This window comes from Sminthopsis crassicaudata, chromosome 3 (genome assembly GCF_048593235.1).
Source record: "Sminthopsis crassicaudata isolate SCR6 chromosome 3, ASM4859323v1, whole genome shotgun sequence".
In the NCBI taxonomy this organism is placed as follows: domain Eukaryota; kingdom Metazoa; phylum Chordata; class Mammalia; order Dasyuromorphia; family Dasyuridae; genus Sminthopsis; species Sminthopsis crassicaudata.
In genome coordinates, this window is record NC_133619.1 from 364,925,963 (window position 1) to 364,952,100 (window position 26,138).

The window sequence follows — 26,138 nt, forward strand, 5'->3', positions numbered from 1 at the left end:
AAATCTGTTTATTCTGGGTATAAGATCTTAGGAATTTGTTTAAATATTGAACCATTACTATTGAAAGACAAAATTTTTAAAAAAGCTGTATTGGATTTGATTGTTTAACAATAGGTTGTTCTAAAAACAAAGTCTTGATAACTTACTTGAAGAGGTCATAAATCCATCCCCAATTTAGATGAAAAATGTCACCTTCCAAAACATATATTGGGTAATTTTTAAACATTATAAGTTATGCTTTAAAATTTTGTCAGCTATTTTGAACATGTCTATGAGCTTTGTGAAATTATTTACCTGTTAACTATTGTGAATCTTAAAAAGTTTTGAAGGAAAAGGAAACAAAGGAAAGGAGAAAAGAGGTGATTTTACATATATGGGACAAGGATTGATTTTGCAATTGGCAGTTTGAAATATCTAGTTAGAATATCACATGAAAAAATATTTTGTTGAAATAATTTTAATTGGTGTGTTAAAATTTGAAATGATTTGAAATGATTATACATTATACATTAGATGAGATTCCTATCCATTTTGTGATTTTGTGTCTTCTAGGAACCTGGCATAATGGGATTGGCTCGAGGAGGAGGAAGGTGTGCTAGGCTTTGAGATCACTAAGGAGGGAGGCATGGTACCTGGAATCAGACACCGCCTCTTGGGGCTGTGCCCCACCTCCACGTAGGACTTACCTGCGACTTGGAACCTCCCATCCCTCAGGTCCTCCCACATGCCTTGAACTGCATTCCTTGCTTTTAGAGGCTTTTTAACCCTTACATTGAAGGTTGAGGGTATGGTTGCCTAGATGATGTAATAGATCTTTTCACCCTCCAGATGGTTGATCCTAGAGCTGCTTGTGATTAGTCTATAAGCCTCAGGGCCATTAGAACTTTTTAATTTTGTGGAAAGGAGAAAATAGCTTTTGGATAGATTTTTTTCCTAAGTAGGCAATTATCTGTTTTCAGGCAAATTTACTACATTTCCATTTTTGAATATAACATCTAGTCAAGGTTTACTAAATATTCAATGATACTTAGAGGGGTGATCATGTTATCCTGTGTGTGAATAATTCTTCCCAGTTTTGTTATCACCTATGAATTTGAAGACCAGATCATCTATCTACAGCTTTAATAGGTATGTTAACTCAGGGCCAAGCACAAATTTGGGGACACTTCACTAAAGACTTGCTCCCATGATGAAATGAACCATTAGCAGAAGCTCTGAGTCCAGCCTTCCAACCAGTTCTGAATCCATTTGATTGTATTATTGTCTAATAAATATCTCTCCATCTTCTCCACAAGAATAGTATTAGATAGTTTTATCAAAGGCTTTATTAATATCTAGGTACACTATACTGCAACGTTCCTTTCATTAATTAATTTTAGTAATTTTGTCGAAAACAAAAAGGGAAATGTAGTCTGGCTTGCCTTGATCTCTTCTTGAAGCCATATTGTTATTTGAAATCACTGTTTCCTTTTCTAAATATTTGCTAATCTTCTTTTAAATGATCTATTTGAGAATTTCTTTAGGAACTGAAGTGCAGGGGCTTATAATTTGTAAACTCTCTTCCCTTTTTTAAAAATCAGGAAAAAAAATTTTCCCTTCTCCAATCTTGTAGCATTTCTGCTGTTTTTCATCATTCAAATATCACTGGCAGGGGCTGAGTAATCACACCTGTTCTTCTGGTCACTGAGAATATACCTTGTTTGGGTGGGGTGACTAATTTCTCTCTTACTCTGTCTTTTTCTTGGAGACCCACTGCCATGAGTCATTTCTCTTATATTTCCTGTACAAAGGGAATCTCCTTGGCAAAGAAAATAGAATAGTTCTGTCTTTTCTGTGTGGTTGTCGTGTGATCCACCCCTAGCAAAAATGCCATCTCTTGATTCTTTTTCTCCCAATACTGTTTTAAAAATGTTTTTTGTTAAAGCTGAGCTCCTTTTACCAGTTTCAGTTCATCCAAAGTTTTATCATTCTGTAAAATTTTATTTTAATAAGATTCTTCCATTCTCTTATATTTAACCTGTTACCTGACCTTGCTTCCATTCTTGATGCATTTTTAAAAAATCTAGGTTGCTGGGTAATTTCCTGTGTGATAACTAATCCAATGATTCATTCTTTTTCCCCCTCCAAGAAAAAAATGCCAAAATTGCTGTACGATGTCTATTAAAGTGTTTTCAAAAACATTTACATTCAAGATGTCAGTTATCTTCAGAAAAAGTAAATTTTTAAAATAGGAAATGGCATGTGTTTCTGGAAGAAAAGTATATCAAGGTCTAATGATTTTGTTCTTAAGTCAGAAGAATCTTGGATGAGTCCATTTAAAAATCTTCCCTTTTAATTATTATCTAGCATAATAACAACATCAATGTCACAACAATACAATGACCCTTAATCTGACTTGAAATTCAATATTAAAATTAATGAGAAAATTGTTCAATCATGATTGACTGCTGGTCAGATGTCTGAGACTGGAATTGAATTCAGATGGTCTTGATTCTAGGCTCAGTCCTCTATCAACTGTACCCCTTAATGGTCCTAAAGAGAAAAGTAGGTAGGTCTTACTTTGTACCATGAAATGGATCAATTAACCCTTTTGTGAAAAAAAAACTGGTGTCTTAGACAAAGCTTAAGAGCATAGGGATAACAGTAATTTGGTTGCTGGGAAGAAAAGAGACAAAGACTACCAGCCCCATTTTAACTTAGACCTTGATTGGCAAGACAGAAGTTGAGAGGAATTTTTTTATTCTGAGTCAAATAGAAGATGCCCATCCTGGACTTCCCTCCACCCGATGTCAAATAAGGATTTAGACCTAGTAAGGTAAAAGACAAGCTTTAAATGCTAACAGTACCAGGTTGGGCTCTGAATTTCAAAAGGGCTGAAGTAATCCTGAGGCTGTGGACATTTTGAGGGGAGCCACAGCTTCTGCTTAGAGCTGAAGCCAACTCACAAACTAAGAGGACCATGTGGCAGGAGGAACTTTTCAGGGGAGATGTCCAACAAAGACATTTGGGATGATATCACCGGTTTCAGCTCAATGGTGCTCCAGGGTATATAAAATGTCTTGTCTCCTCCCATCCCCAATCGGGTTGCCTGGTCTCATATGTTCCTGGAGTATGCCTGGTGGGTATAGTAATATGTTGAAGAATGTGACTCTATTTGAGGGAATTATTTTATGACTTGTTTTGCAATATTGTTTCACAGTCTTTTGCTTTAACTTGAATACTAGTAGGATGGCTTGTGTTTTGAGTGTATGCTGACCTGCAAAGTGTCTCAAGCCTGAATTAGTTTGGGAGGCAACTGGAATATGTTTATATTGTAGGAAGCTCTGGGAACTGTACACATACCTTTTCCCTATAATTCCCAAATTACAGTGCAGCTCTTCTTTTATGGATAAGCCTAAAAATTTACTATCACCATGCTCCCCAACTTGGCTCAGGGCTTTTGGATATATGGTACCTATTATGACTTGTTCTTTATGATACTGACTTTTTTGTGTGTGTTGAAGAGGATGGCTTTTATTTCAAATTAAAAAGCTATGGGAAAAATTAAATGCAAAATCAAAAGACAACTCTAAGTTGATATGGGGACTTAGATACCCACGAACAACCTAATCATCTTTCATCCTAGGTCAATCTTTTCTTGAGGAGACCTACTTTTTCCAATCAGATGACACAGAACTAAGTAGGGGAGGGGCAAAGCTTTAAAGAAACCAAGACACTGTGGAAACAATCCTTAAGGAAACTTTTTCCTCACTACAACACAAAGAAATATTTTGAACCAATGGTGAAAATCTAGCTGGATAAAAATATAATTAATTTCCAGGATCTGTCACTACCACTCACAACTATATACTCTAGTTTACTTAAATTTATTTATGTAAATTTATTTTCACTAAAGTCCTACTTTCTTTTTAAAAATTCCACTTTAACATCTTATTGTGTTATGGTACGGTGACTAAAGGTTCTCTAATACTAAGTCAAAATAATGAAAGCTCTGGCAGTTAAAAGCCTATATGGACAGGATTTGTGTATAGGTCCTACAGGATAATACTGTCTGTCTGTTGTCCAAAGGCCAGCCTGGCTAAATTTGGTGAGACTCATCATCAGCTTGGTCACAGCATAATCGATTTTCAGTCACAATAGCTGTGGAAGACCAACTATCCATGTTGTAGTGAACTTTCTTTCTGCATTTGTGGAGCAAAGCCCATTTCATGAAGTTAAACGTCTTTGAAACAAATTCAAGGAACATAAAGATGTGTGCTGTAGATCAGGGGTTGGGAATAGATCTCTGAACTTCCTCCTTCTAAAGAGCCAACCTATGCAGCAAGAATTTAGATAATGGTAATACATACCTGGACTTTTCTCCTTGTTTCTGTTCCCTAGGCCCATGATTTCCTAACACTACCAGTCTAGATCACTAGGCTATTGCTTTTAGAATGATACATATTTTGCCTTGTCTGACCTTGGGTCTCTTCTTTCCCATTAGTAGAGTATGATGGGACTTCCTTTACTGAAGAAAATCTCTTTTATTTCTCAAAACCAATCAGGTGTATGCCTGCTGACCACCTTTTTTATTTCCTCATCACTTTTCCCTTCTCCTTCTGCTCTTCCTCCTCCTCCTATTAATAATTCTCCTCCTCCTCCTCCTCCTCCTCCTTTTAATTCTCCTCCTCCTCCTGCTCCTGCTCCTCCTCCTCTTCCTCCTTTTCTTCCTCCTCCTTCTCAGGGGTGCACCTACTATTTGTCTTTTCATTCCTGAGAACACTGCTTTTTATTGGTTTTACTATTTCTTGTATCACATCATCACACAATGCATTGTCTTCTTTTTCTACCTAAAATGAATTCACTTTCCCTAAGAGACTTGGAGCTCCTTGAAAGCCTGAGCTGCATTTTTGCATCTATGGATTTTCACGAAGCACTGAAAATAGTGCCTTGCGCATAGTAGGTGATCAATACATGTTAATCAGTTTGTTAATAAGTTTTTATCTTTTAAATATCTTTGATCCTTGAGTTAAGCAGAAAAATGAGTTTATCTGGAGACCCAAGTCCCTCTGCAGGGGAGAGAAAGTAATTGTGATATGGTTATACAAAAGAAAATAGCTATTTAAAAATATTTAATCATATAAAAGATGAAAGGGACTGCCCAACATACACACATTGGAGGCCCTGATCTGTAAGAGAATAGCTGTCAGGATGGGCAAGCAAAAGAAAATACATCCCAGAAAATTTTGTCAGTCAGCTGAATTCAAAAATAGTATTTTTGCCTGCTCTCGATAAGATATCTCAAATCTTAGCATCATTATTTTATTTTATTTCAAAGAAGATACACTACCCAAAAATCATACTCTATACAGACAAATATATTCAGTAATATATTAACCTATCAATTAAAATATTGTATTTTGTTATCAAATGATCAAAATCATAACCTTACTCTGCTTAGTAAAAAGACCCCAAAGTTAATTGTCACAAAAAACTGATTTGTATCACTGAAAATGAAGGATAGCAACTGACCTATTGAAAACTTTTTATTCCAGAAGTAGATTTCTATTATTTGATTTTGACTGCATATTTTGGACATTCTGCGATACCTTTGTTCCAAGTTTTTCAGGAAGTGGATGGTCTCTTAACATGCAAAAAACAAACAAACAAAAAAGCACAGAAAGAGAAAGATAATAAACAAGCTATTATGTAAAACATAATATGATTACTTAGCATCGAGAAATGACATTATTTTGATGGATATATTTGATGAGAAGAGGAGTTATGTCAGTCACGTGGTGAGATCCAGGGATAGGAGATAGCCTGAAGATTGTGTTGTTAACCATGATATATTATAAGATCTAAAGGAAGACCTCTAGGTATTGAATAGATCCTCAAGGGAGGATTAAAGGGACAAGAAGCATCTAAGAAGAGAAAGCAAGGTTGGGTACCTAAATCACAGCTCAGTTGATTTATGTCCTAACCTTAATTTTCCCCATCCCCTACTCCCATCATGAAAATAAGACTAAGAGTACTGCTGATTTCATCATCCATGGAATTTTAATCCTATTTCTTATTAATTCTGGAGCTACACTTGTTATTTCATTAGAATAAGGGAACTCTTGGTGAGGAAGCTGGATCCAGCAGTGTAGATCAACAAATAACAACAATGATAATAACTTGTACTTACTTCTATAGCAGAATTTACAAAGTGCTTTCCTCAACCTTTCTATGAAGCAGGTATCAAAAGTATTATTATTACCATTTCAATGATGAATAAACTGAGGCACAGAGAGATTACATGATTTGTGCATAGCTATGCTACACATTCAGATCCCTGAGACTGGCTCCAATTCAGATAATTTAAACAGTATGGCATCTTCATCAGATATGTGGCATTAGGATTGAAAACTATATGCATATGTTCTGGGATGACCAGCTGTAAATGACTTTGTTATTTTCAGTAGTACAATCATCCACAACCACTTTGAAGGAATTATGATGAAAATCCTAGCCATATCCAGAAAAGGAACTGATTGAGTCTGAATATGGATTGAAGCATTCTCTAGTTCTCTATTTTTAACTTACTTTTTTTCTTGAGGGTTTCTATTTTCATTAGGGTGAGATGTCTATGTTTTCTTTCACAACTTGATTTTAGTGGAAATGTTTTATGTAATTTCACATGTGGTTTCTTAATTGGGGGATAGAGATAAGGGAGAAAACTAGAACTCAAAAATCTTAAAAACAAATGAAAAAATGTTTTAAATGTAATTGGGGAAAATATTAAATACAAATATTTTGATGCCTAAAAAAAGAAAACTACATGCAAATTGGTCTAGAACTGATGTGCCCCTATTTTTGAGCTAAACAATTTCAGGGACAAAATATTACATTGTTAAGTAAAAGAATCTGAAAAAAAATTAAATTTTGATCTTATCTGAGTACTCTGAACTTCTAATAAAACCTAGATCACAGTTGCATTGTCTACCTGGATGTTCAGACTTTTGGAGTAGATCTGTGCCTGGATGACCTTGAGGTTACATGAAGAATAATATTTAGACAAAAATATTCTAAATATTGTATTTAATAATAATATTTAGACTATTTTATAATATTTAGGGGGAAATGCAAAGATATACACAATCTTCTTCATATTCTAAGTGAGAAAGGATGATCAGAAATCTACTGCCACATGTCTATACAAAAATCACTGATGTTTGGATAGACTAGTTAAAATCTATACTGTACCTGGTTGCTCATTATTGACTTGAGTGTAATTAAGCAGGAAGCTAAGAATGAAAACAGTCTTGGAGAATAACAATGAGTGCTTCTAGGCTAGCATGTGGAACCTTTTTGCCTGAAGCTGACAATTGGGTTACAAGACCATAAGATTTAAAGGTGGATAGGACCTCATGGTCTTCATATTAACAGATGATATGTTCTTTCACTGGCATTTACAACAAAGGTAAATAGATAGCTTTTGCAGGAACAGGTTTCTAATCATGAAAAGAGATGGACATTGGAGAGAGGTTTAATTACAAAGGAGGCTTCAAGTTGTAGGGTGTAGAGGGGTAGCCTCTTGAAGGCTGTTCTTTTAGGCTAAATTTGGTGTATTCTGGAGGAATTTGTTTTGGGGTTTTGGAATAAATAATATAATAATTTATTAAATAAACAGTAAAATAATTTTTTTCCTAATAGGTTTAATGAACTTTGAAAACTACAGTCAAGAATTCCATGAAGTGGTACTAAAATATAAATTTAAAAGTATAAACTCCTTGAAGGAAGTAACTATTTTTCATTCTCTTCTCAAAGAATTCTTCTTGCTACTAAAAAAAATAAAGCTGATTTCTACAAGCTATACATGCCACTGTGTCATTACTTGAAATAGTATTGTAGTGGTAAGAATGCTAAACTTGGAGGAGGCCTGATTCCAAATCCTGACTTTAACACTTTAACACTTAGCTTGAACAAAGTTATCTATTAAGAGTTTGTAATTGCTATGGGATTAGGCTTTAAAACCGTTAATAAGAGAGTTTTCATTTGGTTTTATATAGAGCACTTCTTTAACAGAAAACAGAACAAATAAAAATCCAAACTTATAAAAGTAGTCATATTATGGGTGACACTTAGGATTATAAGAGGATTCTTCACATTTTTTTTTACATTTTTTTCACATTCACGACATTTCCTAGCCCATGTATGTTTTAGAGGAGATATGTCTGTAGACATGTTTGTAGATAATGGAGATTATAACTTGGTATAGTTAGTTAATGGATTTGTGATTTTATTGGTATGGGCATTCCCTCCAATCTGACTCAGGAAACATATGTTTCCCATTTCCCAACATTTCCCAATTATATTTTAATCTGATTTGGCAGTACTCTGGCCACTTATTTGATGTTTCTGATCAAGATAACTGATAGTTTAGGCCTAGCACTAGTAGTAGTGATACATTATCAATGGGATAATATTCATGCTTAAAAAAATAAAGGTGGGTTTTCTGTTGGTCAAGGTGCAGCATGGATTCACTGAAAGCATGTTGCAATTTGCCAAATGCAATCTAACTTGCTCTAGTTTTGCTATTCAAGTCTAAGCCCATCTTGTCTTATGTCAAAACCCATATTTGTTAAGGACCATGACTAGGTGAAAGGACAGGCCAATTTTCTGAGAGCCTCTACAGCTGTGAATCATAGCATCTGAAGGAGTTGCAAGGCAGCCGTTGCTGACACAGATATTTCTTGTGGATTGGGAATCAGATAAATTGGAGGCAAGAGGAAAGAGGAGTGAGGTTAGATAATGCAACTGCCTCTCATTCTCCTTGTAGCATTAGCATCCTCTCACATGAAAAGATCCAGTCTACAGGTCTGAGTTAGACCTCAGAAGCCACTAGCAGGAGGCTCTTGTATCATAACACATATCTAATAGTTTTGAACTGTTCTACCTTGTAGTTTGTTCAGCAGAGTTCCTTAACATGCTATAAGCGCACAAACACACACACACACACACACACACACACACACACACAAACACTTACTTGTCATCTTTTACATCTTTACTTTCTAACATAATAAATTCAGCTCTGAGCATTTCTGGAGTCAATACGTTGGAGAGTTGATCACCAGGCTCCCTAAAAAGAAATAATGTTTAGTTTGTACCTTGTTTTTTCCTTCTATTCAAAAGAAAATAAAATGAATAGATTTGGTCATGCATGCACTGTGTAATTAGTTATTTAACTAGACAACAGAGAAGGTTTTAGGATCTAAGTAATGAATCACCAATTCCACTAAGAAATTCATGGTAGAGATAGCTAATTATAATCATAAAATGACATTTTAAAGAAGTGGTCAAGTGAAATGGCGCTATACCCAAAGATATTTTCAGCATTTATCTCATTTCTCCATCTGATGTCTCTCTCTTCTAATGAACAAAATCCATCAGCAAATATTTATTGAATTTGAATGTCTCCTACAAACCAGTAGAACAAAATGTAATCCCTGTTGTCTGGAAGTTTTAATTGGATATAATTGGGAAAATGAAACATATTCAGAAAAATCAAATTCACAATACAGGACATTAATTGACAGGTTCTTAATGGGTGTTATAGGCTCTAAGAATTAAATGTTTGTAGAGGAGAGAGTACAAGGAACATCCTCATCAGGAAAGGTTTAATAGAGAAAAGGGAATTTGAGCTGGGCTCTGAAGAATAGCAACATTTTTATGGGAGAAAGATTTTTGCAAATTAAATTTGCAGATTAAAATTGCAAATTAAAATTGCAGATTTAGTTTTTAAATAAATCAGCTATAAAATGATTATAGCAGCTACTTTTACAGTAACTCACTGTCCTGGTTCTGGAGTTAGAATGCTAATATAGTGATGAAAAAGTGAGATATATTCTACATCTATTATCTGCTATGCTATTAAATATGCAGCTTTACTGTAGGAACAGGTCTTTAGGCAAAGAAGAAGTCCCACAGAATCAAGAGCATTATTTATTCTAATATGATAATATTTATTTAAATGAAATATTGTGAAGTGCTTATCACAGTCTCATATAAATGTTGATTTCCTTTCCTTTTCCTCACATTTTAATTTTATATGAACCTTGGGGGTATCACAAAACTACAAATAACACAACAGTAAGTTTTTAAAGTGAATTGATTATTTGTGGAAGATGCAACATTAAACATCTAGAAATGCTGCTTTCATGGTTAGCAAAATAGCTGCATATCCTTACTAGTGTCATTTCCTGTGCTGTCAAAAAATGTATTTGCATTGGGGGCTGATGATGGAACACACTGTGTTTTCTGACCATAATCCTGTGAGTTTTACAGGTTGGATTCCCATGTAGAGATCTACAAGTGTTTATTGTACTGTGTGTACTTCCTGTAGCTACAAAATGTAGCTGGTAGTCAACATCTCAAGATTTAGTACTGCAGATGGTACTTCTCACTAAACTTTTTTGCAAAGTGGATGTGAGTACCATGCATTTGCTGCTGAGGTTTCTGCCTCAAAAGCCATTTCCATTGTTCCTCCCCATGTAATTCTCCCTTCGTTAGCTATAGGAGATAAAGTACAACCTGGAACAATTATAGAAAGCACACACACACACATACACACACATCATCATCATCATCATCATCATCATCATCATCATCATCATCATCATCATCATCATCATCAACATCATCATCATCATCCCCAAAACAACAGATAATTCTAGGTACATGTAACTTGGGAGAAGAACCTCCCTCTTGGCAGACAGAGGGTTCACCCAGCATATCTCAAGTTCTAGGAGATGGCTCTTGACGTAAAAAAGGTTGATGAAGAGGCAGAAGGCTATTCTATACTACCTTGGGACCCTAGATCATAAAATAAAAGGGCCTTTGGAGAGGTAGAGCCCATCTTTCTTCTGCTAATAAAGATTTAGTATGACCTAAACTTATTGGATAATTATATTAATCTCTACTATGGATTTTAAAATCTTTTGAACATGGCAAGATAAGATGTTTAGAGAAGAAAATGCAGAACCTATGGAAGAAAAAGGAACTCCAGAAATATTTTTGAGTACTTTTTGAATGCTCAGAAAGTTGCAAGTATTACTTTGAGTAACATGTTACTGGAAAAAGGGGTACATTTTTAAAAAGTGACACAATTAAGTTGCAATACAGAAATCTATTTGTGATATGAACATTATTAACAAAGAGACTATATCCTGGAATGACCCACAGTAGAATAATGTTTCAAATGAATATAGAATTATCCTTCAGTTGAAAGAGAGTTACAATATAGAACATTTTCAGTTAATAATTTCTAGGTAATTCAATGACTTGTAAAGCCAGACTATGTTTAATGCCAGAAGCAAATATAATAAAAGAGACAGGTGTGGGACTAAGTATGTTTCCTAAATAGTTTGGATCAGAGGCCAAATTCTTCCCATATGCAGTTTCCTCAATTTAAAAGGAAATGTACATGAATCATAAAGAACTTGTTTGTTGATCAGGCTTCAAAAATTTAGGAAATAGATTCTTTGGTTTTAGCATCCCCAGTCTTCCCTTTTTCTTTTCCTGCCCTTTCTCCAGGGCTGAAAGTTTTCAAGCTCTCTCCATCTTGTTCCTATCAAAATGTAAATGATCAGATGCTTTTAAATTATACCTATGAAGTTCCACTAAATTTAGTACCATTCTATAATAACTTGCTGTGAACAAAAGTGTTGGAAGCTCTGGATAGGGAAAAACCTATCTCTTGATTTATATAATCTGTTTTGTATGCTAATACTGTCCATTGATGGGCCTTTATCTACTAAATCTTGATAGGGTTCAGAGAAAAGGGGCAGAGATTCAAGTATACATTTTCTTTGTGGTTGTTGGCTATGAATAGTCAAATTTCCTAAATTTTATTATAAATTTAATAAGTATTATTAAAGACCTTCCTTAAATCCTACCTTTTCCACAATGTAGCCTTATCTAACTAGCCTTACACTCACTAATATGCCCTGGATATTTATAGCCACAGAATATTTAGTGGATGGGACCTCAAAGGACATTTAATTTGAACCACATTATTTTAACACAATTATTTTTGTTGTTTTTCAATCATTTAATCATGTCTGTCTCTTTGTGACCCTGTGGACCATACTGTCCATGGGATTTTTTCTGGGCAGAGATACTGGAGAGGCTTGCCATTTCCTTCTCCACTGGAATAAGGCCATCAGAGGTTAAATGATCTGCTTGGTCACACAACTAATAAGTATCTGAGGCCACATTTGAACTCAGGGCCTCCTGACTCCAGCTCCAGAGCTCTGTTCACTTGAGCCAAATGGCTGCCTATTAGCAAATTATCCCCTGCCTAACATTTTTTGCTAACATTTCTCCTATGCTAATCTCATAGCTCCATTTAGAAAGTAATTTCGTAGAAGGTAGGACTTATTCTCTTCTCTTGTATGTCTCATAATACTTCACATGTTACTACATACATTTTTAGCAAAAACAAACATATTAGAAAGTATAACAAAACCTACTGCTCAATTATTTCCATCTTGTCTTCTTCTTGTAATTCAGTGAGAATCTGGGGCAACTCAATTGGAAGTATATCCGTATTGTAGGGGTCCTGACTGGGGAAAATAATAAGAAGTTATAGAGTTAGGATGCAAAAAAAGAAAATATTTTCCTTTTCTTGATGAATAGTTTCCATCCTGTCACATCATTTTCTGGAATAGGTAGCAACTGAAAAATACCAGTGAACCTCACTTTAAAACAATCTCTTTATTAAAACCGGGATTCCACAAAAGATAAAGTATAACTATTTATTAACAAAAAGTCACATAGTAAGATTCCTTTAGATAACATTCAAATAAGATTAATTTAAAGAAAAATTTGAAATATGTTATTGTATAATACAAAGTGCAGCTATATCATGAAGAAAATAGATTAACTTTTACTTACTAACAAGTAGATGTTATGGTAGAGGTGTCAGGCATAGCTGAAAGAATCACTGGGCTGAACTTTTTCCAATTCATTACTCCTGGAATGATGTTCTGTAATGATAGCCAGCACATAAATGTGAAATATTTCACAAGACAAGGGCATGTAGAACTTTCCCACTTAATTCAATGGAAATCTCTTTTATCTTTAAGTGAGCTCTCATGAGCACTAAACAAATTAAGTTTCATTTAAAAATTTTAGCCAAAGATATATCATCAATGAATCATTGAATAATCAATCAACAAATATTTTAAGTGCCTCTGTATGCCAGGTATCTGTGATATAACAACAAAAAATAATTTCCTATCTTTGATAAATTTATAATCTAAAAGATCTTAAGAGAAAGATTTTTCATATTTCATTAGTAAAACAGTTAACATCTCTACAGGTTAAAGAACAGAATATGAATAACTAGGTGTGATTAATGTTAAAATAGTATTGTTAGAATAAGATATGCTGACATTAAAATAATTTGCCCAGAAAATAAACTGGCTGATTGCTTTCCAGCTAGTAGCTATTGCCTTATTAAGATGTCAATTATTTCTTGAGTTCTTTGGTGATCCCAAAAGGTTCTTGAATGATAAATGTAAACTTGACTTGCCTCTCCCATGTAGGGAACTGGTTATTTTCCTACCTTGCTGGTTGCCATCAGCAGACTACCTAGAATTCCTTAGGTAAGGAAAGAAGTAGACTTGCCAGCAGACTGATGAAGTAGTATAGTTAAATCAGAAAAAATGAATCCCAACCTGTAGATAAGGTTCTTTTATGTTAGAAAAAGAAATTTTGTCCTTTGCTACAAATAGAATACATTTTATCTTTTTTTTTTTTTTATTCATTTTTCCAAATTATCCCCTCCCTCCCTCCACTCCCTCCCCCCATGACAGGTAATCCCATACATTTTACATGTGTTACAATATAACCTAGATATAATATATGTGTGTAAATACCATTTTCTTGTTGCACATTAATTATTAGCTTCCGAAGGTATAAGTAACCTGGGTAGATAGACAGTAGTGCTAACAATTTACATTCGCTTCCCAGTGTTCCTTCTCTGGGTATAGTTATTTCTGTCCATCATTGATCAACTGGAAGTGAGTTGGATCTTCTTTAAATACATTTTATCTTAATCCATCTGAGTAAGAGCTTGTCTCCAAGACCTTAACATCTCTTTGAGCTTCTGTTCTAGCTAACCTTTCTTCAATCTTTGACAATTCAACTGTCCTCCACCCTTAAATCCTTAGGTCCCTGGTCCTTCTGCTATTTCTGCTCTGGCTCCCTCTTGCCATGTGCCTTTTTCATTCCTACCTCCACAATACAGAAACTACTAGAAAAACTCATGAAACCATATTGATCACATCTTATTACAAATTTGTATAATTTGACTTCAACAATATCTTTTTTTCTGAGACAATTATTTTATTTGTCTCCTATTAGTGGTTAGCATTTATATAGTGCTTTGCAAAGCATTTTACAAATTTTATCTCATTTTATCCTCACAACATCCCTGGGAGGTAGGTTCTGCTGATATTTTTAAACCAGGAAACCAAGTTAGAAGTATCTTTGACCAGTGTCACATAGCTGGTTAAGCATCTGAGGATATTAAGTCAGGTCTTCCTGATTTCAAGTCCAGCATTCAGTGCATGTGCCGCCTGGTTTCTTACTCTATTCATATAGCTTTGCCTTATCTATTGATTCATCATGTTCTCCAGAGGCTATTTCAAATCTTTTTATTTACATCAGGAGTTCCTAATCTTCTTGGATAACATATATCCTGTCTTAATACAAATTTTTAAATGCATAAAAAGAAAATATATAGGATTAAAAGGAAACAAAAATATATTCATACATACATATATGTATGGGATTGGGTTGCCTGGACAACCACTACATTGAGAAGAATATAGAGCAGGAGTTATTAACCTGGTATCTGTAAAGTATCTGTACACATGTATATACATATATGTGTGTGCGTATATATGCATACATATACATACATATATATATACATACATATATAATATCTGAGTGTATCTATCTAGGTACATACATACACACATAGCACCCTATTCTTTCTGTGTAAGACCTTAACTCTTACCTTATCAAGAAGTTTGAGATTGATTACAAACTTTTACCTCACCATCTTCTCACCTTCATCCTTCTCCATATTTTCACTTATTCTCCCCTCCTTTGCTTTAGTCTCAGAGGATAAAGTTTTTATGCTGAGAGTCTGTGCCCTCTATCATAATTCCTTCATTTTCCTTTGTAAGTTTGTTCCTCATATCACATCTTCTCTCTCATATTTAGCTTCTCTTAACCTACTAACCACTTGCCCCTTCTCTACAATCATGCTCCCTAAGAGAAAGAATTCATTTTTATAGCAAGAATTTATCCTAAAATATGTTTGATGGACATTTTTGGAAAAAAAGTAATACAACCAAACAAAAAGTAATTGCTCTAACTAAATCAATGCAATATTCTTAAATAAACACTCTGAAGCAGATAAATGACTGCATTTATGAAAAAAATAAGTGTTATGGAAAATACAATTTCAAAACATACTTGATAAATATCCCAATTTAAAGAATACTTCTCTTGCAAATTAAATTCAAAAAACCCTGCATGATATAAATTTAAAATTTAAAATATGAAAGGATAAGGAATCTATTTGTCACAGGCAAAAATGTTACATTTGGACATAACCTACCTGAACAAGAACAAATTAATAACTTGACTTGCCATAGCACCTTGGAATAAGTGTTTGAGCTTTAAAATGTTAAGATGTTTTTGTTATTGGTGAATAAAGAATTATCTGATTTATCAAAGTGATACAAATGAAACTACCATTAATAATATGTATGAAATGGGGTTTTCTGTCATAGTTTGTAGAGAGCCAGGAGGTAAGAATCCATTCCAGATCTTGAATCTTGCAGTGACTTGGCTCACCAACCTTTTTCTTCTTATGAAATAGCAGAGCTATACTTGTTTAATATAAATCTAGTGACTGAAGTAAAATGTAAAACTACTATACAATGGATCAAAGGCTTACCTTTGATCTTAGGACAGAAAAAGCAGCTCACAATGGAGACTAAAGGCATTTGGGAAAGATACTTGAGACAATGGTATAATAAAACTTTACTCTGAGGTGTATCTCAACTATTTACATCTCTAAGTAACCTTAATCACTTACATCTCAGTAGATCTTGTCTATCAGAAAAGGTTATGGGAACTTCAAAGAGTGTATTTTGTATCAAACCTATAAGCATTTGAGGAATCTATCTATCTATCTATCTATCTATCTATCTATCTATTTATAGTTATTTTCAAATACATTTTATGGATCTCTATTCATAGTGAAAAAGAAATAGTAATAATAATATCACTGACATGAAGTGTTGAGATACTATTATGAGAAACAAACCCATCTAGATGTTATTAATAATAACTGCATATATTTTCATTGTAGATTTAAGAGCTGTTTATGATTTGTCACAAATTAAAATAAATTCTTAACTTGATTTGAATTAAAATATAGCTAAGAAGATTATTTGCATAGTTGCTTTATGAAAGGTATTGAGGGTTATGAGAATTTTCTTTTTAAAAAAGGGAGAAGAAACATAGTAAATTGGTCTCAATGACCTATAAAGTCTCTTCAATTCTAAGAATCTATAAACACACCAGCACCTAAATATGATTATGATAAAAATCTCAATGTTTCCTATGCAAGACAGATTTCAAGGAAAAAAAGAGGTCAGCCTGATATAGCTATATAGTATAAATATCTTTTCTAAACTTGCGTATGTATACACACACACACATACACACGTCAAATATGAAGACATTTTACAGCCAATTAAAACTACATTTCCTATGAAAATCTCTACAGAAGTGGTAGGTGGAGTTCATTTACTTGAAAAAATCTGTAGTTTATGACTCAAAAACCTGTTGACATGACCTTCAACTAATTAAAAAAGTTTTCCCCATTTCTGAAGTTGACCAGTCATAAATTGTACTGCTTTATTCTATTTTTAGTGTTCTCCCAAGTGTATAAAAGTAGCTAGCAAAAGAATAGAAGATTCCAACTTTTATCAACATTAAAGAGATGGAAGGCTTGTTTCTCTTTGGTTCCAGATTTACACATTTAAGAAAACAGAGTGAATTTAAGGTAAGATGATGGATAATTTATCAAAAATCTATTGACATATTTAACAACATTAGAAAGAGTAATCTGTTAAGACCAAAGTATACCTGCTTTCACAACCAACTTCCACTTGGGGGCATCAATGCCTTGTTTAACTGCATCAGGACAGAGCAGTTTCAATTGCATTCCACATATTATTTTTATTCTAATTTGGAAATGATTTGATATTTACTCTAATAAGTACATGATCTAAGAGAGCTGACTCAGAACTGATTCTTATACTGCTAAGAATTATTGCCAGTCAAGATAAAATCCATTATGTTTTTGTGTATGCAATATTTGGTCATCAATATATTTGTAGCTCCTGACTCTCTTCTTGAAGATAATATTCATAATACATAATTATAGCCTTCCTATATAATTTATAAACAATTGACCTCTTTAATTTCTTGATCTTGAACCACATTTTCCAATGTTTCTTGCCATATTTCTCTATGTTCATCTTGACTCTGAAGTCCCTACCTGCTGGGATGTTCTGAACAGGTGGCAGCTACCTGTGAAGGGGTTGAGGTGATCACTATTGATCATTTATCCACAAACTTAGCTGCTTTCTATTTTTAAAATTTCTCATTGAGTACTTTAGAGGTTACGTTAGCATTTTCTGGAAGGGATTCCCAAACACCTTTATAAATACTTTCCTCTTTTGTAGATATGCACTTGTGAATCCTGCCTCTCTCTCTCTCTCTTTTTTTTTCCTTTACTGTGCATAGCTATGAATGTATGTGGTTATCAGTGTGAAAAGGGAAAATGAGGTTACTAAGAAAAACACGTGAATGCTTGATATCATCATATGAAAGTGCTGAGAAATGACTATTTATAGGCAGTCAAGAAGCAGCCACTAGACAGAAAGTGAAGATTAGGGAAAGCATGGGGATGACAAAGGGATGTCTGCTAGAGAAGATGAGATAGAAATGGATCGTATGTGTATGCAGAAGTGTTAACCTTGACAAGAGGAGTTACCTCTTCATGGGAACATCTATATCAGCTAGTTTGGCTTCTGAAAATCTGACTCAGTCTGTGCTAAGACCGTGCTTCAAATGTTCCTAGTATGATTACAGTCTGTAAGAGTTTGTACTCTTCTAGAATAGCTTTCAAGGATTACCAAGATTATCTCCATAGTATGATAAAGTACTGGGGGTTGGAAATTTGCAGAAGTTGGTTAATCCTATAACCTGTGAATATGAAATTAATTAAAATAGATATTAAGGGAGGCATTGAAAGGAAAGAGGAAATAAATCATAAGAGAAAGAGTCATAAATTGCAACATAAAGCTAAAAGTGGTCTTTGTGGAAGGGAGCAAGGGTGTTATTTTATTCCATATCCACCCCTACCATCTCCATTATTACCCCATTATATACTAATTTTATATATATGAAAACTTTGAGACTTACTTAGTACAACCTCATAGCATAGCCACCCCTTACTTGCAATCCACCTTATATTCATGACTTTTTAATCTTCCTATAAGTCTATCTGTGTGGCATCTAGATCAGCTTCTCAATTTATCATTTGTGGGGATATCTTTGTCAATGAACCTGTGACACTGGCATTACCTTTCGATTTAGAAATTTCTTTTGTGTAACAGGAATACTTGATCCTTTATAACATTCTTTGGTGAATACATATTTTGGATGCGTACAGAGGTGATAATCAATTGTTACTTCTGAGTAGGTCATCTGGTGCTTCATAGAAAATATTCCTGGGTTTGGATTCTATAAAAGAAAAATGAGATTACTTAAAAATTTTTAATCAATTTTAAGCTCAGAAAAATAAAGATGTCTATGGCCTGTTTCAGTGCTCGCTCTCTCTCTTTCTCTTTCTCTCTGTCTTTCTCCCCTTCTTTTCCTCCTTCTTTCTCCCCCCTTCTTCCCCTCTTGCTTCCATTGTATCTGTCTGTCTCTGTCTCTCTCTATATCTCTCTGTCTCTCTCTCCCTCCCTTCTCTTACTGTCTTCTACTTGACTTCCCTCTCTCCTTCTATATATACACATATGAATATATATATATGTATATATTTCCTCCAAATACACATAAAAACAAATTTTAATAAGTTCCAAATTCCCTCCTTTCTTCTTTCTCCCCCTCCCTCCATCATTGAAAAAAAGCAAGCAATTTTCTTTAGGTTATGTATGTGGAGTTACATAAAAATATTTTCATTTTAGTCATGCTGTGAAAGAAAACACAGACCAAAAAAATAAATCTCAAAAAAATAAAGTTTAAAAAGCATGTTTTAATCTGTATTCAGATTCTATTGGTTCTTTCTTTGAGGTGGATCACATTTTTTATCATAAGTCCTTTGGAATAGTCTTGGATCACAGCATTGCTTAGAATAACTAAGTCATTCATGATTGATCATTGTACAATATTGTTGCTATTGTGTACAATGTTCTTCTTTTTTAAATCATTTAACTTGGCAACAATTCATTTTAAGTGTTTCCAGGTTTTCTTGAAGGCATCCTGCTTGTCATTTCTTATAGCACAATAATATGTCATCACAATTATATATCACAACTTGTTTGGTCTTTCCCCAATTAATCTGCATCTCCTCAATTTGCAATTCATTGCTACATTAAAAGCATCTTTAAAATTCTATGATTAGTAAGTACAAGACTCCTAGAGAAATTTAAAGAAAAATTACTAGTTTCTATCTCAATCTGGAAAGGTTTGACTTTTTCAAAATGATGAAGGATACTAGGATTTCAAATGTCATTATCCTTTACACATGTCAATTTCTTTGTTGTTACTTGAAGATGTCATTACATCTAACTTAGATTTATATCATTCTCTTGAAAACATATGTTGGCCTACCACTGAAATGATAGCTTAACCAGGACTTAGAATATGTGTTTCCAAATTTGATGAATTAGAGGAATTATTAAATAAGCAAACCTGGTTTAAAGAGCAAATAAGCTTTCTGGTTTTGAAAACCACAGAGTCTCTTAAAACTCACTTTAAAAAGAAGACAAGTCAGGGAATGGCATTTGACGTATCAGGAAATGTCAATATTTAACTTTATTTTGATGATGTTTTTATCCAGGAAGGCTCCACTTGCATGTAGCATCTGGTGTACACAGAGATTCTGCTCTTTACTAATTTCTAGCTGGGTTAACTAAGGAGTAAAGTAATGATCTCACATCTGAATATTTACCCAAATAGCAAATTGGCTGTGATTGAAAATGTAGGTTATTTTTACTCTTCAGTTTTGGTTTTCGTAAGAGAAAAATCTGCTACTAATCTAAAGCCAAAGGATCATCTTTTAAAAATAGTTTCAATGAATATGAATGATTTAACTATTGCCAAGGCAATTTTGAAGGCTTTATAATGAAAAATGCTATCTGTCTCCAGAGAAATACCTGATGGAATATGAATAAAAATTGGATCATATTATTTCTTAAAACTTTTTTGTGGATTTTTTTGGTGGTTCTTTTGTTTTCTTTTACATCATGATTATTATGGAAATGTTTTACATGACTGCACATGTCTAATCTACATCAAAACTGCTTACTGTATCAAGTAGGCAAGAGGGGAAGTAAAGAGGAAGAAATTTAGAATTCAAAATTTTAAGAGACAATATTAGAAATTGCTTTTACATTTAATTGTGTAAAATTAATTTTAAAAAAGAGTTATAATGACTGCTTAAAGACAATCAAGCTGAAGGATTTAATGGCTCATAAAGCCTATAAACTTCACCAGATTTATTAATTCCTCATCTCTTTACTTCAATCAGACCCTATCATTATTGCTTCAGTTAAGAAAGAAAAGCTAATTGGAATGTGCTTAAGGACTAATAATTATTGACTAATTCTGAAAGAATACAACATTTGGGAAGATCCTGTGAAATAGCAAACAAAAACAAATCTCAAACTTATTACCTCGTCGTTAGGAAGGAATTTGAATCATTAAATAAATTATCAACTTATTAAATGATAGAGCCAAAACATTAAATGGTTAACAGAGAATTATAGATCATAGATTTGGAGCTAGAAGACCAACAAGTATATTCTTATTTAACAAACTAGTGGCTTAAGTCAATGGAAATTTTTATTTCCCCAGAAGGTTTTGGTAACTTAAATAGTTAAAGATCTGAATGATATTATTTTCAAGAGAGTATTGATTATTTTGTTATGGTAACAATTTTTTTTACAGAGAGAAGAGATAGGCTTATAAGAGTATTGGGACTTATTCTCATCAGATATACTAAACTGGTTTGTCATTTCCTCCTCCAGCTCATTTTACAGATGAAGAAACAGAGGCAAAAAGTGACTTGCCCAGGATCACACAGCTAGTGAATTTCTGAGGCTAGATTTTTAACTTAGATCAGTCTTCTTGATGCTAGGCCCAGCACTCTATCCATTGCACCATCTAGATGCTCATATTCTTCATACAGTTTCTCTAGATAAACAGTAGGAAACTGGAAATATTCCTTAAAATAAGATGAATGTTATTTGAGCCTCTGAAACCAGTATTTAAAATTTGCATGAAAAATTTTGATTTTGCATATTTAAAAATATATGTGATTTAGTGGTCAAGATGGTAGAATAGCAGGAAACATTGTAGCAAGGAATTCTCCCTCACAAAAAAAAAAAAAAAAAGAAATTCCTCCAAAGAGATCTAGAAAATAAACCAGACTGAAAATTGATAGGAAAGTAAAAAAAAAAAAAAAAAAAAAAAGGCATTTTTCCTGGCCAGGTCATCATAGGGAGACAGTCTGAGCATAGGGACAGATCTGAGAAGATCAGGGACGAATATGGAGCCCGTGAACTAGGGCAAAGGAGGGGTCTAGATCACTACTGAGACACCACCAAAGCCACCATGACGGGAACAGGTATAAGCTTGCAACTTTATGGCTATCTAACCTGGTACAAGACACATATTCAGGGTGACTAGAAGACACCATTCTGCCTCTCTTCTCAATCCCTGAATGATATACAAGAAAGGAGCAAGTTCACAAGTAAGCAACAGCAAAGGTGTGGCTCAGACCTCAGGGACAGAGAATGATGTTCAGTTTCAGCCTCCAGCCTAATTTAAAGCCTACAGAGAAATAACCAGGGTAAGTAGCTCAGGCCAAAGGGAAGCCTAAACTTCCATTACTCTGAACCACCAGACTCCCAGCTGGCTGACAGGGGTTGAGTACAAACACAGTCCATTATTGTTCAGACCCAAAATCAAGTCAGAAAAGTGCAGAACTTAGACCAGGGATCCAGTGATGAAGCTCGGCCCAGGGTCAAACCACTTTGAGAGCCCTGAAAGCTAGCAGATTCTCAGCCTGAGCTGTCTCCAAGAACCTGGAATAACACAAAACTTAGAATCAGCCCAGACCTTCTCTAAACACATATATAGAGTCTGGCCCTAATATCAAGTTACAAGTCATATAGTGGGCTGGAAGAATTAACAAATTAAAAAAAATCCTATCATAAAAAGTTGTTATGGTAATAGAAAGAGTCATGGCATAAATCCAGAAGAAAAAAATAAATCAAAACAGATACAAGCAAAACCTCAAGGAAAAACACAGTTTAGGCACAAATTGAACTAGAATTCCTCGAAAAGATGAAGCAAGTATTGTCTTTTTAAAAAGGTAAAAATATTTTTGTTAATGGAATAGGAGTATTAGAGGGGAAAATGGAAAAGAAATGAGAGCTATAGGAGGAAGAATTGGAATGGGAATAAATAGCCTGTTACAAAAACAAACAAGCAAACAAACAAAACAAACTTTGCCCAAGTAACAAACTCTCTAAAAATGAGAATGAATCAGATAGAAGCAATTATTCCATGAAACAAAGAGAAATAGTAAAAAAAATGTTAAGAATAAAACAAAATAGAAGAAAGTATATGGTATTTCATAGCAAAAACCTAGAAAAACCTAGAAAACAGATTCAGGGGAAAAAAGTAAGAATCAACAATTTGAATGTTATGACCAAAACTAGAATCTAGACATTTGTAACTGAATAAATCTTAGACTTTTCCTACTCTTTTAAAACCAGTAGACAAAAAGCAGAAATTGAAAAAAAATCCACTGTTTATCTCCTGAAAGGAACTTCAAAATGAAAATACTCAAGAACATTATAATTAAAATCTAGAATGTCTAGGTCAAAGAAAAAAATCCTGTAAGCAGCTAGAAAGAAAGAAGTTCAAGTACCAAGAAGCCACAGTTAGGATCACATATAATTTAGCAGTCACCACTATATAGGAATGGAAAGCTTAAAATATCACATTTTAACAAGCAAAGAATATAAAGCATAAGAATTACTTACCCAGAAAAACTAAGTTTAATCTTAGAGGAAACAAAATGAATCTTTAATAAAACAGAGAAGTTTTAAACATTTCTGATTAAAAGACCAGAGGTAAATAGAAATTTTAAAGTTCATACATAGGAGTTAAAAAAAATTGAAAAAGATAAACAAATGAACAATGATAAAACACTAAAGAAATATAAACTATTTACATTCTATTATAGGGAAATGATACATGTGTCTCCTGTGAATTCTATCATCAGGGGTCACAGAGGAAATTAAATAGACAAAAGGCTTTCGAGTGATTTTATTATATCTTGATTTTTTAAAAAATAATGGAAAGGGAGGAGAAGAGAAATATTCTGGAGGGGAGAGGAGAGAAAAAAAGGTTAGGGAAAAGAATCAAGATGCACAAGTAGACAGTTATACACATAATGAATAGAGTAGGAAGGAACAGCTGATACTTGAATCAAATTTTCATCTGAATTGTCCAAAAAAGGGAAGGAGAAACACATGCACAACAGACCCAGTTGGATTCAGAAATGTTTCTTCTGTGTGGATGCCCAATAGTTGAGGAATATCTGAATAAATTGTGATATATTAATATTATGGAATATTATTGTTCTGTGAGAAACGATAAGTAAGATGATTTCAAAAAGACCTGGAGAAATTTACATGAATTGATGCTAAGTGAAGTAAGTAGAACCAAGAGAATATTGTATAAAGCAACAACAAAATTATACGATGATCAATTCTGATGGATGTGGCTCTTTTCAGCAATAAGGTGATTTAGGCTAAATTCAATAAGACTTCTGATAGAGAGAGCCATCTGTGTCCAGAGAGAGGACTATAGAGATGAATGTGGATGGCACAACATAATATTTTCACTTTTTTGTTGTTAGCTTGCTTTTTTTTTTCTTTTCCATTTTTATCTTTTTTGATCTGATTTTGCTTGTGTAGCACGATAAATGTGGAAATATGTATAGAAGAATTGCATATGTTTAGCATATATTGGATTACTTGCTATCTAGGGGATGGGGTGGGGAGAAGGGAAGAAGAAAAATTTGGAACACAAGGTTTTGTAAAGGTGAATGTTGAAAACTATCTTTGTATATATTTTGAAAATAAAAATTTTTTAACAAATTAAAAAAAAGAATACATTTTTGCTAACTTAAAAAATGTTTCACTAATAGGGAAAGGACAGAAGAAAGAAGGGGAAATTAGAGAAAGGGTTAATTACTAGAAGGATTAGTCCAAAACAAAACAAGCCCTAAGGATTTAAGAAAATAGTTATAGCTCCTTTTTGAGGTGATATATTTGAGGTAATGTTTGAGGTAAAGTATGAGAATCTGAGGAGTACTGGCTGAACAAATATAGAAATGGGACCTAATACTATTGTGGTGTAAGAAATGATGAAGGGGATGGTTTCAGAAAAACTGGCAAGACTTTACTGGAATCAATGCACAGTGAAAGTATATAGAACTAGGAAAACAATTGATACAAATAATAATATAGTAAAGATAATTAACTTTGAAAGAATTAAAACTTGATTTGATTTATGATTCCAGAGGAATAATCCAACTATGATTCCAGAGGGCTAATGATGAAAAATGTTACCCACTTCCTGAAAAAAAGTTGAAGGACTTAGAGTGCAGAATGAGACATTTTTTATTGGACATGAACAATATGGAAATTTGTTTTACCTGATTATATAATGTTTGTAATGGAAGTTTTGTTTTTCTTTTGTTCTCAGTGAAAAAATGGAGGTGTTTGGGTCAGTGGGATTAAAGGCAAATTTTTGCTGATTAAAAAAATTGTATGATTTAGACTATTTAATTGTAGACATATTCCCATTGCAACATGAAAAGAAATTAGAAATACAAAGTCACTGTCTGAATTTCAGAGCATCATAAAACTTAAACTAATTATATAAATATATATATATATACATATATATATATTCTTTTAAGCACTTTATATATACAATTGCTATGTGATTGAAGCAAGCTTAAGTAATTGCTATAATTATATAATAATAATAATTTATGATGTTTCAAAGTATTTACCTGTAAAATAGCTAATTGCATCTCTTTATTGTAGCAATTGACCATAAAAAAATTTTTTTATCCACAAATCTATGGATCATTTGATTTCATTTTCAATCCTATTTGAAATACAAACCCTGTATATTTAGCTATCTTTATAATTCTGTGATACCATTGGGAGAAAAAAAGAAATTTAACTACAACTAATCTCTAAGAGAAATTGCACTGAAACTTTTATTTATGGAAAGTTCTCATTCTGGGATGGGAGAGACAACTGGAATACTGAAAAGCTATTCTAGAAAATGCTATATTTTGCTTAATGTTTCAAAGCAAGTAATTGTTAGTCATTAAGTAGCATTTTTTATTATTCTTGTAATACGTCTATAATACTGCACTTTCAAATGTAATATTCTAAAAAACACCTTTATCTTGTTTTTAACCATGTTTAAGTTGCAAGAATTTCTTAAAGATTTTCTATAGAAAAACTAATGTGTATATTCACAGGCTCAGAAATGTTAGTTAACCAAAACCAAAAATGAGTATTTTTTTAACTTAAAATATTGCTTAGTTTGAGGATTTATTAGTCATTTTCATAAAAGCAACTCAGATCCATTAAGGTTTGTGATTAGTTTTTATAATAAAAAATTGTTTATATGATCTCCTAAAATGACATGTGAGTTAAATGAATTATAATAAATGTTAATAC

General features: G+C 33.3%; 1 protein-coding gene across 2 annotated transcripts in view; it reads right to left on the reverse strand.

The window, feature by feature from the left end:
• Positions 1–5,512: 5,512 nt before the first annotated feature.
• CFAP221 (cilia and flagella associated protein 221) overlaps positions 5,513–26,138 on the reverse strand; it is a 96,905-nt gene continuing 76,279 nt past the window's right edge. For both annotated transcript variants that reach the window (XM_074301820.1, XM_074301819.1), the window contains exons 20-24: positions 18,712–18,870; positions 12,922–13,013; positions 12,498–12,590; positions 9,014–9,106; positions 5,513–5,622 (exon numbers count right to left, since the gene is read on the reverse strand). In XM_074301820.1, the coding sequence (XP_074157921.1) occupies positions 5,526–5,622; positions 9,014–9,106; positions 12,498–12,590; positions 12,922–13,013; positions 18,712–18,870 (534 nt within the window). In that variant the 3' untranslated portion in view covers positions 5,513–5,525. The remainder of the gene's footprint in view (positions 5,623–9,013; positions 9,107–12,497; positions 12,591–12,921; positions 13,014–18,711; positions 18,871–26,138) is intronic.